We start from the raw sequence: 13,831 nt of genomic DNA on the forward strand, positions 1-13,831 counted from the left end.
ACTCACACCAAGTTTCAACCAAGGTTTGAAACTTTGTATGAGTTGAGCAGGCCGGTAATGAACAGTTCTGTGGGAATGACAAACGATACCCTAAATATTATATATTTATTTATAATATTATTACAAATGTGATAATAATTATTGTGAATGTGTTAAAACTATGAAATATATTGTGGTGTTATGATAGTTCAGATGTTATGGAATTCGGTTGAAGAGAATTAGCATTGCAACTCAACAATTGTCGGTTAACTTTGTATTTGGGTGGTGCGATCTTTTATTAATTCTCACCAATCATATGCACGTCTTCGTAGCTGCTCTCTCCTGTAAAAGAAAATTTAACTTGTACGTATTGTAATAGTTAAAAAAAGATTGAATAATTTATTAGCGTATGTAAGGATATCACTTGTAAATCGTTGACGTGCAGGCAAAATTCTCGGATGTGTTATAGGTTCGCCATCTATGTTATAGTATATCATACGGAGTGTGCACTTGCATGCTATTTTTCGATGTGTCTCTATGGCGTCACATTATTTATTTTCTTTAAGTATAAGGAAATGCATAACTCACCAGAATCTTCCAAACACAAACATCGTTGCTACGATAGGATTTAGGATAGTTTGGGCTAGTAATAAATGTTGCTTCTGTGAATCCTTCAAGCATACCAGAACAATTGGAATTATAAATTTCAACTCGAATGCTAAATCCACGGTCCTCATGTTCTGAATTGGAGACGAAACCCAAGTTCAGAGTTATCTCTTCGGTTAGAAGTGTTCTGCCATCTTGCATCCCACAGAACCTAATTAACAAAAAAAAAGTTAAAATATGCGAATTTTTAGGATATATGATGATACTTTCAATGACTGACCGGAAATAAATTTTTCCCATTGGTATAAATTACTACAAAGGTAGTCTAGGAGATTTTACTATTATACGCTATAATAATATATCAATTATAACGCAGTTTAAAAAAAAATCTATTGGGCAAACGCAAAACGTTTAGAATGCAATACATTAAAATGAATGACACCGAGTAACGGCTGTGTTTATTTGTTTAATTTATGTATCTCCCGCCTAAGAAAATTTGCTAATTTTCTTAGGCAGGACAGGGTAATGTCAGCGTAATGCTTTTTAATCTCCATTTATAGAGTGTATTTGTTGTTAATTATAGTATTATATTGTGAGAAATTATAAAAACATATGTTTAATATCTTTTATTGTGTCCATAGCTCCAAATCGTACTGCGAGTATTTGATTTGTTGCTTCCAACATTCCTTATTCTGATTTTTAAATAGTTTAATAACACCGTCATAGTTTCCAGAAATGTTTATTTTTTCATACGCAAAGTTTCTTGACTTACTTTTCCACCTTTCCTTCAGTGCCAATTATTTCCAACCAATCTTTTGTGCATAAGACATCGAATTCTAAAGCAAACTTTTCCAACTTCACCAGTATTCTTGAACCCAGCTTTTTCACAGGATCAGTTAATTTTATCTAAGAGAAAAATATTGAGTTCAGAGTGAGAAAAAATATCATTGAATATCTGCCATCAGATGTAGGATGATTTATAATATATTGAACAGGAATAAAAATATTAGATTATAGTTATGATAAAAGTAAAGAAAACTGACAATTCTCTATTTTTATAAGAAATAAGGAAATAACAGAATTTATTATGACGGAATATAAATTAAGTCTGAAAATCTTTAATACCTTCATTCCATATCTTATCTATTTAATAACAGGAATATTGAAGTTAATTTTGATTTTAAAATTTCCATAAATGGTTTCATTGCTATTAGTACACTCGGAGGCCAAGGACTATTAATGTACCTAGAATTACTTCTCTCCAAGATAGTCTGCGATCAAGTGGACACATTTCTTACGTAAGTAACTTCGAATGGTAGTGATAATGGGAAACAGAGAGGTCAATAAGAACATCTCAGGAAACTGCTTCCCTAATAGTACAGCGACGTGCAATATTATCTGGAGAATACTCAGAATGGGATATTAAACAGAAAATACCAATTCAACAAGTGTCCTGTAGCTGGATACGATTGATTGATGCTGAGGTATACAAATGATCGATAATCGTCAAGTTCAAGACGTGTTGTAACTGGTCAAACAGCAGCGTAGTACAGATTGTATCTGAAAGCCGAATGAATGCTGATGGATGCAACAACAGAAAATCATTAAGAGTATCAGAGTCCAGGGATTGAAAAATGATGCAAAATTCTACTCCCCAAGAAAAATATTTACTCCCTAAACCTGCCTCTCCACTTTTTTTTAATATGTTCGGATAAATCAATAGGGTTTCATAAAGTGATTGGTGATATATCGCTGTTTGCAGAATATAGTATTCCCTTTTTATGGATATTATTCCAATTTAGAGAAATCGATCAATAAATCAATAAATAAAACCAATACATCAATAAGTAAAAAAACAAAACTAAACAAAAACAAAAATATAACTTGGTAAACTTTTTTAAAAAAAAAAAAAGTTTACCAAGTTATATTTTAGCAAATAAAAAATATTCTATTTTATCTAGTCTCCAACAGTTCGCCAGCTAGCAAAATTTACTTGCCAAGGGCGAATGAGTGAGCATTTTTGTCTTTGTAGAACCCTGATTATGTCCTTAGAAAAATAAGCAACAAATGAAACCAAAACGCATATTAAATGGATAAGAAGAGAACTTGAAAAAAGGGTGCATGTAGTGACTACTCCCAGTTTCTATTAATTTCCTGCAGCAAAAAGTAAAGACAAGCTGACAAAAAAAAGATGATGCTTCTTTGGAAAGATTCAAACAGAGGTGGAGTGATGATGAGAGAAATGTTTTATCGACCCTCATCCATTTGACACCAGTAGTAGATAAGATGATAGTACAGCCTTCCTGAAGAATGAGAGGTTTGCGACAAGGAACCACCACCGTCAACATTGCTAACATTATAGGAATTCATCTGCCCAGCCGAGGTTATCTGTCGAGTGTTTCCGGGAACCTTGTAGGATATAATACTTCGACGTATCCAGGTTGCTCTGAAGTTCACGCTGTTCCCACGCGCCATTAGAGAGGATGGTACAGTTGACCCTTGAACAACACTGGGGGTTAGGGGCGCAAATCTCCACGCGCGCTGTTCGAAAATCCTCATGTAAGTTTTGACTACCCAAAATCATATTACTAATAAGCTACTGTTTATCAGAAGCCTTATTGATATTATAAACAGTCGATTAACACATATTTTATATGGTATGTATGTGTGTATGTATGTATGTATTATTATTATTTTTTTCTTGATCAAGAGGGCGCTTTTGCAGCAAACGGTTGCAAGCACACTATTTCGATGCTCCCATATTTTAAGTTGCAAAGTAGATATTTTATTGTGAATTGAAATTTAAAGGTCATCAGTGAATTCCGTTCTTCAAGACGAACATATTGATGTAAAAACTGTAAGTATCTGTCAAGTAATAAGTAAAATATAAGTATTCAAATTTCGAAGTATACGTTGGTCAACTACGCGAGAAGAGAACAAAGGAAGTCGCCATATTAGAAATTATAGCAAAATCGTCAAACAAGTATGAAGTGCTACAAATGCCAAGAAGACTTAACGGGGGAAGAAAACCACGTAACATGCAGGAACTACCAGAGAAACATGCATTTTCTATGTTCAGGATTGTCTGAGGCTACTTGGCAGCGAAAATCAAACAAGAATCGTGACGAGTGGAAGTGTCCCCATTGCAGAGACAACAAAGGAATGTAGCCTTCGACCGCAAGCGGAAAACAGCACATGCAGAAACCAACCGCAGGCAGTAAACAGGTATCAACAACAGAGGGAATTAAAAACAAAGAAAACAACAACGGAAACCCAGGTGAGCCAACTTTAAATGCATTACTTGAAAATAGATTACAAAACCTAAAAGACAGTTTAATTGATTTGGTTGGAGAACTATTTAAAAAACATACCGCACAAATTACAGAAAAATTCAACCAATATGAGGAATTTATTAAATTTAATAACAACTCGGTAGAAGTTCGAGAAATTAAAAACTGCCATAAAGAGCTAACGGAAAGATAGCATAATTTAATTAAAGAGACAATGGAACTACAGCAAGAACTAAACTCTTTAAAGCAACAGTAGGAACTCTCAAACCAACAGCAGCACAAAAATGATCTCCTCATAAATGGTCTCCCAGAAATAGCTACGGAACATCTAAGAGACACCGTAATACAACTAAGCCAAACAATAGGCTCTCCCATTGAATCAAGAGACATCCAGTCATGCATCGGTTACCACAAAAAAGGAAAAGAGAAAATAATACCCGTCCTTCTCCCGTCGTAGTGTGACTCACCAACAGCCCAATAAAAACTACACTTATAAAAGCTAGAAGGATTAAAAAACCAGTAGTCAAGGATCTGAAAGGAGACCACGACAACACCCCAATATACTTGTCCGAATACCTAACGCCATACTATCAGAAAATATTCTACCAAGCAAGGAAAGCAAAAACAGAAAACTATTACCAGTTTATTTGGATAAGAGACAGCAAAATATTCATTAGAAAGACACAAGACGCAAAACCAATCGAAATAAAATCCGTAGACGACCTCAACAGGCTGCCACATTGAAAGGAATATTGACAACTCGTAAAGAAGGAACAGCACACTAAGCAACATGAATACAGACCATCAAGCAGACGTAATCACCGCGGAATACGATAATTGCCACATTCTGAAATCAATAACGGAATGGAAACAAGTGACAATTCCCAAAAAAGGACTATCTATCCTCCACATCAATATCAGAAACATTCAAAAATACAGGCTGAATCTGCAAGCTTATCTGAAGGAAGATATAGACGACATAGACATTTTAATACTGACTGAAGTATCTACGACAAACGAAGAGGCATCCACCTACCAAATGTCACACTTCCAACAACACAAACACTGCAAACAAAAAAAACGAGGCGGTGGTATAATAATATTTACCAAACATAAATTAGAAGTAACAGAAATAAACTATAAATTAGAATACGAAAACAAGAAAACTCCCTGATATTAAACGCAATATACAGACCACCCAACTTAAGCACCACAAAATTCCTAGAAGAACTAAACAGATGTCTTTCACCTACGGAAGTAGGTACCTCAGAAAACTTGATAATAATAGGAGACATTAATATAAACATTACGAACATAAATAACAACACAGAACAATACCTAGACCTATTATAGGCATATAACATAACCCCATCCATACAGTCGTATACACGAGAAGAGATAGTCGGAAACACAACAACCTCCTCATCATGCATTGATCATATAAATATAAGGGCCCCTACAAACAGCTAAACAGCAGCCGTCATAACATGCAAACTGGGAGATCATTATTTCACAGCATTACAGTTACACACTGAACCAGAACCCATAAAAACCACTGAGACTACAAAACGGTATTATAGCATTCTAAACGAAACAATAGTAAACGATGAAATCAAAAAAACAGACTGGATGCAGATAGCATCTTTAGACCCTGCTGAAGCTGTATATAATAATTTTAAACTTGCATTTAACAAAATATATAACAAAGCATTAACAAAAATAAAAATACGCCCCCAAACGAAACAAAATCCATGGATAACAGACAACATACTAACAGATATACAAAGAAAAGATGCCCTATGGAAACAACTTAAGAAGTCACCGAACAATATCGCTTTAAAAGCTGAATACAAAAGAAAACGGAATCTCCTAACAACACAGATTAGAATAGCAAAAAGAAACTATTACAGCAACAAATTAATAACAGCTCAGAATGACATAAAGGAAACCTGGCACCTGAATAACGAAATGATGGACAATATACACAGAACCACTGCCTCAGAAACAATAAAACACAGCTTTGACTGCCACTCCAAATCCCTCAAACAGTTGGCAAACAATTTTAATCAGCATTTCGTGAACTCTGTCCAAAAGCTACAAGAAACAACCTTTCCTCACACAAACGAACATTCTCCACTAGGTCCACGAGCAACCCAGTCGATGTGGTTTCCCACAGTAACAAAAGAAGAACTAACACTTGCAATTCAACAAATTAACCCTAACAAAGGACCGGGGATAGATGGAATCAGACCAAAAGACATCAAGAAACACTCAACCAACCTACATCCAGTTATACAAAAACTGTTAAATAAAATCTTCGAAACGGAACACACATACCTTAAACACTGAAAACTGCATTAATTACACTGATACACAAACAGGGAAAAAGAAACATTATAAGTAATTACAGACCCATCGCCACGCTGTCTGTAATCAACCAAATCATGGAGCGCATCGTGCATCAGAAACTCTCTACATACGTTAAAAATTTCAAATCATACCCAAAACACAGTATGGCTTTCAAAAAAAATAAAGGAACAGCAACACTACTGGAAGATTTCACAGATCTAATAAATGCTGCATTTTATAAAAACAGAATAACATTAGTGGTTTTCATTGACCTAACAAAAGCCTTTGACACACTAACACACAAAACCTTGTTAACGATACTAATCCATATCGGAATTGTAGGTCGTCTACTCCAGTGGTTTAAAGCATAACGAAACACAGAAAGCACATCACACGTATAGAATCAGCATACAGCAAAGAGGTGCATGTAACCTGTGGAGTACCGCAAGGAGCTGTCCTATCTCCCATTCTATTTAACATATATATACACATGACATAAGCCAACTCCCCCTTAAAAAGTAAAATTTTCCAGTACGCAGATGCACGGCCATAGTATCCATTCACAACAATGCAAATATCATTTACACAAATATGCAACAAGACATCAATCAAATCACTAACTGGTTAACCGAAAACGGAATATATATATATATAAACCCTGGAAAAACAAAGCTAATGGTATTCAAAACCCTCAAACCCTGCCCATAGAAACTAAATATCTCACTATCCGACATTCATCCTCCTATACACAAACCGCAGAACCTAAAATCACAACCATCACACAGGTGAAAACAACACGCTATCTCGGACTTCACTTCAATGCTGATCAAAGTTGGAATAGCCATACAAATTACCTACATACCAAGCTTAGGATAATAGCAAGCAAACTATACAGATTAAAAGACATTGTCCCAACCCACATAAAAATACTAATCTATAAAGCATTATGTGAAAACATTTTAAGATATGCAATCACATCATACGCATTCTGCGCAGACTACAGACTTAACAGGATACAATGGTTGCAAGATAAAATGGTAAAACTGATATTCTGGGAACAACCCACTCTTATGCAGGAAGCACGGACAAAACACAAAATATTTAAGGTGAAACACTTATGCCACTACACAGTCATGTTAAAACATTGCTACAGCCCAACCTATAGAGTAACCAGAACAATATATCAAATAACAAGCCCACAATCAATAAACTACATAACATATAAATACAACAATCACCACGGCAAAGCCACCCGAAACTTCTATGTGTACCTGACATGATAAACAAGCTGCCGTTCGACAATAGAAATCTAGGAACATACAGAGAGCTGAAACAGGCGCTATATAAATATTATAGCGAGAATGAAAATCAGAGCAATTCCTGTTTCTCTCTCTCTCCCTACACACGCACACACGCACACACACAAACCTATGACAAAGCCCCTCTCAAAAAACCATCACTACAAGAACACAAAGAAATAAACATGCCATGTCTAAATCCAACCCTATCTGCACAAAAAAAAAAAAAAAGTGAAACTGTAATAGCAGTTGAAGTCTTCCAAGCACGTACCAACAAACAGTAAAATCAACACCTGGCTTGTGACCAGTATAGGAACATAGCCAAGAAACCACCGCCATCTATCATCTATTATCTTCCTCAGATAAGCTCTGATAAGCTTCGAGAAAGACAATTATTAACTTGCAAGTATCTGTTATTCAAAATTGTAATGTGTTATAAATATTATACATATATATATACAGTATATATAATTATTACAGCATCTATGTATGCAATTTATCTGATACATTAAAAAAAATAAATAAAATAAATAAAGAAATTGTTATTATTATTATTATTATTATTATTATTATTATTATTATTTATATTCTATATTCAAAAATTCTGTATAATCTTTATTGTAAATATTAGAAGAACAAGTGTTGTAAATACATAATACAGAGGCAAAAAGTATTTTAAAAAATTTAATTGAAATCCAATGTAGAAAATGTAGCACTTTGTGTGGTGAATTCTGTAAAACTATAAGTTGCAATGTCACTCAAGATGTTTATTGTACGTTTAAATATTTTAACAGATCAATAAAAAATTATTATTATAAAGATGTCTGCATGTAGTCAAAAGACTCATCATGGGAGACCCTACATTGACATACTAATCATTATTCACACAATATCTACCATATTTCTCCTTAAATTCAATCACAGACTAAGCATTCACAACCAATCTGACAACGTATTCCACTCACCCACAACCCTCCACGAAAAAATTCTAGTCCTAACACCCTTTTTACCCACACTCTTACACAATCTCCAGGAATGGCCCTCGTTCTCTGCTTCCTGTACTGGTCTTAAAAAAAGTCATCAGTATTAATCCTATAAAATCCCTTTAATAGTTTATATGCCTCTACAATACCTCCTCTCCTACATCTATCAAGTAGTGTTTGGAGCCCACAGATCTTCAATATATCCTTATTAGGGAACACAGATCTGCAACAATACTTGTCAATCGCCTCTGAATCCTGTCCCCCATTTCTTCTTCACCAATAAATACAGGTGACCAGATCTATGCGCAGTAGTCCAAATGCGGTCTTATTAATGCCTTATAAAGTGGACCAATAACTTCCTTCCCCCTGCTTGTCAGTGTATTTTTCAACAACTGTAATTTGATGTGATGTTCTGGAAACTTTGCAATAATGGAACTGAATTTGTTGCAGTTCAGTTCCATTAATATAGTAAACAGCATGTGATCGCATCCTCCCGAAAGGATCAAATTAGTGATCAAAGCAACTTGGCAAATGAGTATGTATGTACAGAGTGGCCATAAGATAACTTTCCCTCTTTGGAGGCATCAGTAGCTAAAACCAATAAACGGAATAAGACCAAATTTTATACTGAGACTTTTGAAGGCACAAGGAGATGATTTCCCCCAAAAAATGATTTAGTACCAAAAGTCGACGATAGGGTAGATTTGGTGTTGGTGGCGAAAACAAGCTGATAATTACATTAAAGAAAGATAAAATGGAATAATAACATTTACACGGTGTAAACGACAGCCGCATCACAATTCCGGCTGGATATGTGGCGCGTTACAATGATAATAATAATAATAATAATTAAACTAAAACTTGGGCTGACGAAATTAATTATTTCGCCTGCCCAAATAATTGTTTGGACTGGCGAAATAATTAATTTCTTATTTAAACTATTTATTATTTTAAATAAGAAATTAATTAATTATTTTAACTATTTAACTAATTAACAACAGTTCATTTTTATGCAGTTATGATTTAACACTGCTTCTTTACGTTTGTTTATATTTCTCTGGACTGCATGTGTCCATATAAGGTCCCCAAGTGTTTGTGCGTAAGTTTCGATACATTTTTAGATCTGTGTATATTTTATGGTAGTAAATGATAAAAAAGACTAGGATCTACCTATATTTTATTCATTGATGACATACCTAACTTGTTCTTATTTTTTTCGGTATTTCTAAGCTACGCGGTTCGTCTGCGATTTTTTTTTAGATTGTCGCAAATCTCCAAAACGTTTTCATGTATATTTTTTCTTCTTTCATTGCCATTTCAAATCGATGGTTGGCGATCATCGTGGCAAATTGTAAGCAATCCTCAGCCACTCTGAACACTCTCTCAAATCTCATGCCAGTCCACTGTCTGATGTCTGCCAGCCAAGAATTTCTTCGTCTTCCTTGTCCTCTTCTTCATCCATTTATCTTTCCTTTTATAATCAACTGAAGTATCTTATATTTTTCATTACGAAGTAGGCGACCAAGATATGCAGTTTTCCTTCTTTTTATGGTATCTGAAAGTTCACGTGAGTTCTGCATTTGTTCCAGTTACTTCCTAATTGGACGTATTTGCAGTCCATGGGATTTTTAACATTCGTCTGTATAACCACTTCTCAAAGGCTTCAGGATTTTTTATTGATGTTGTCTTCAAGGTCAAAGAGTCTGCACCGTGCAGCCGTATAGACCATACATAGCATTTGCCCATGCGTACACTAAGCTCTAAATTTAAACTGTGGTTACATGTTAATTTCATCAGGAGAAATTTTTTTCCTTGCATTTCAATTCTAGGTTTTATTTCCATTTCTGGATTGCATTCTTCATTTAATCAACGTCAACTATATTTAAACTTTGTCACCCTTACTATATCTTTCACATTTAAAGAGAGTGCTGAATTAAGAAACTTTGTCACTCTTACTATTTCTTTCACATTTAAAGAGAGTGCTGAATTAAGAATTAATTTCTTGCTTACGACCATGAATTTGGTTTTGGTGATATTTATTTTTAATCCCATTTTTTCACTATCATCGTTCACTAGTTCCAGAAGATTTTGAAGATCCTGAATATTGTCAGCCAGGAGAGCTGTGTTATCAGTATATCGAATGTTGCTGATGATTTCGCCATTTACCTTAATCCCTTCTTCTCTTCCTTTTAAGATTTTTTGAAATATGGCTTCTGACTATATGTTAAAAAGAAGAAGTGACAGCGCACATCCTTGCCTCACTCCTCGTTTGAAGTTAATGGAGTCTGTAATAATAGCATCAACTTGAACAGATGCCTTTGTGTTCCAATATAAGTTTTCAGTGATCCTCGTGTCTTTACATCTAAATCAATTCTTTTTAATAGTGCAATCATTTTAGTACGTTGGACTGTCAAATGCTTTCTCGAAGTCAATGAAGCAATCGAATAATTCCCTGTTTTGTTTATACATGTTCGGAACAAGATTTGAGAACAGAACGGAGCCACTCTCGTTTCCAAACCGTTTCTAAAGCCGAATTGGGTATCACTGATGGTGTTTTCACATTTTTTTGAATTATTTTCAGAAACATTTTGAGAATATGACTCATCAGACTCATCATTCTGTAGTCATTGCAAGTTTTCACATTTGCATTTTTAGGTAGCATGATGAAGGTCGACTGTAACCAGTTTTGAGGGATTATGCTTGTATCGTAGATCTGATTAAATAGATTTTTTAATGTAATATTGTTGTCACCTTTTAATAACTTTTGTTGGTGTTCTATCAGCGCCTAAGGCTTTGCAACTTTTAGCTGAGTCCAGCTCACATTCTACCTCTGATCTTAGAATGCATGGACCTTCCAGCTGTTCATAAGTATTTTCTGGGTTCTCTTTGTTATTAGTAAAGAGTTCTTCTACATATTTCACCCATTCTTGTATTTTGACATCCTTTTCGGATATTATTTCTTCCTTTTTGCTTCGAAAGACACATGGTTGTTTTTTCTTAAATATACCTGAGGTCTCTTTCAGCTTTTTTTGTAGATTAAAACTGTCATGCCTTTTCTATAGAATTTTAATTTCTCTACAGTTCTCATCCATCCAGATCTCTTTTGCTTCTCTGATCTTCCCTTTAATAATTTTCTGAACTTCTTTACATTTTGTTCGACTATGATTTTTATATGATCTGTGTTGATCCATGAGAGAAAGAATTTCATCAGTTATCCGATCTTTCTTATTAACTGGTCTATCAAGTCATATGTTATTGGTACATTACTCTATTTATTTATTTATTCACATGGAGTTTCTTCCTTTTTCTCCCCCGTCATTATTGGGGCGATTTGAGTCCCCTCATGGGAGGTTAAATATTTTTGGCTGTAGATCCGTGTGTTCGTGGGTTCCGATCATATTCTATATGATCGGAAGCAATAATCGAAGTAAGATACGATTTTTTACTATTTATGGAACTTCGAAATCGTGGATTAATTAGCAAATAATAAATTTGGTTTCTTACTATATTTGCACTATTATCCTGTGGTTATCGCCAAGTATATAGCCTTCTTATGGTAGCGTAAACCACGTGTGATTATTAACTCCTCTTCTCGGCAGAATTGAATAAAATGGTCTCCTCTTTCATTTCTTTTCCAGTCCATGATCGCCAACTATATCTTCTCTTCTACCGTTCCCAACTTTAGCATTGGAATCACCCATGACGATGTTAATGTAATGCTTTTTTGTGTTTTTCATTATTATTTTAATTGATCATAAAATTCTTCGATCAGGGTATCACTCTTGTCAGCAGTAGGGACATAGACATGTATAAGATTAATATCTAGTGGTTGACCTTTCAGTTTTAATAACATCATCCTATGTGTGTAAGGGATGAAGGTCAACAGTAACTTATTGGCATCTTTGTTTAATATTATTCCAACTCCGTTTTGATGGTTGCTTTCACTACTTCTAGAATGGTACATTGTCATGTCATTAACTTGAATTTCTCCTTATCCTGGCCACCTAACTTCACACATTCCAACATATTTATTCATTATAGATATAAAAAAACAGCGTATAAGTGGGTCCGCGCAGATCACACCGCTTTCATCAAGGGTCAACTGTATTTCTAATCAACTATTTATTCAAGTGCACAATGATCGATGTGAGAACCCATTACAAAATCGTTATCTATCCACTCTTTTATTGTGATTTTATTGAATATTTAAAATATATTTCGCTTATAAATATTATGAATGATTATAATTTTATAATATTATTAGAGTTGTGTAATCATTGAGAAGAGGTAAGAGTTATTCCTGTTGTGCTAACCGAAGAGAACATTTATCCTTTTTACTCATTCTATCTCAGCAAAGGGATAAAGGTTCTCTTCAATTTCTTTATCTTTGAGGATATGCTTAATGAAAGAAAGATGTTTGGCATAATTATTCTATAAGCAGTAAATATTGAATTGTTGATAATGAAACTTACGTAGACGTGATACTGAACATACATGTTTGGCGGATAGCTGGAATCCGGGTAACCAGGACTGTTGATATAAGCAAACGGATTATCTTCTGTCAAATGAATTGTGTTGTCATTGGAATTCAAATTCGCAGTTTCTGGAATGTCTGAAAATGAAAACGTAAACATCAATGACTAGTTTTTATGGAAAACACATGTATAATGTCTGCCGACATGTATCGAGATATTACAGGAATCAAAATCTATAGCCTGAAAATGTATAATAATAATAAATATCAGACAGACAGACAGACAGACAGACTTCTGGAACATAATATGCCAAACATCACTGTAGTCGAACAACAATATTCTGTGCTTTATTGATGTGGCAATACCAGAGGATAGCTGTGTAGAAGAAAAATTAATGCAAAACTGGCCGACTATAGGGATACAGAGTTTGAAATTCAACGACTTTGCAAGAAAGCAACAATGGTTCTATTTGTCATAGCAGCTCTAAGGGCAATACCAATACTCGTTTATGAAACATCTGGAAGAGTTAGGTCTCCCAGTTATCCATATCAACTCCAGAAACCTGTACTTTTAGGAATATCTGACATTTTACGACGATACGTTGTCGATTCTTAGGCCTTTGATTTCATATTCCAGTCAAAGACTCATTATGCTGTTTTATCTTTCTTGTTACTCTTTGACTGAGAACTATGTTAACTGAATTTAGAAATAATAATAATAGTTTTTTTAAACATTATGTAAATAAAAACATTTTTTTTATTTACATAATTTTTAATAATAATAATATTTTCTTACATTATTTTTCTTGTTACCTAGTAATATTATATTAGTGATATTATCACATAATAATA

General features: G+C 34.2%; 1 protein-coding gene across 1 annotated transcript in view; it reads right to left on the reverse strand.

The window, feature by feature from the left end:
* LOC150098755 (ovochymase-2-like) overlaps nucleotides 1–13,831 on the reverse strand; it is a 122,720-nt gene that overhangs the window by 13,498 nt on the left and 95,391 nt on the right. Inside the window, exons 13-15 of the mRNA XM_090405744.1 lie at nucleotides 12,978–13,117; nucleotides 1,358–1,491; nucleotides 568–796 (exon numbers count right to left, since the gene is read on the reverse strand). Coding sequence (XP_090261870.1) covers nucleotides 568–796; nucleotides 1,358–1,491; nucleotides 12,978–13,117 — 503 coding nt within the window. The remainder of the gene's footprint in view (nucleotides 1–567; nucleotides 797–1,357; nucleotides 1,492–12,977; nucleotides 13,118–13,831) is intronic.

This window comes from Typopeltis vanoorti, chromosome 15 (assembly GCF_054136105.1).
Source record: "Typopeltis vanoorti isolate ZY-2024b chromosome 15, IOZ_Tvanoo_1.0, whole genome shotgun sequence".
Classification (NCBI taxonomy): domain Eukaryota; kingdom Metazoa; phylum Arthropoda; class Arachnida; order Uropygi; family Thelyphonidae; genus Typopeltis; species Typopeltis vanoorti.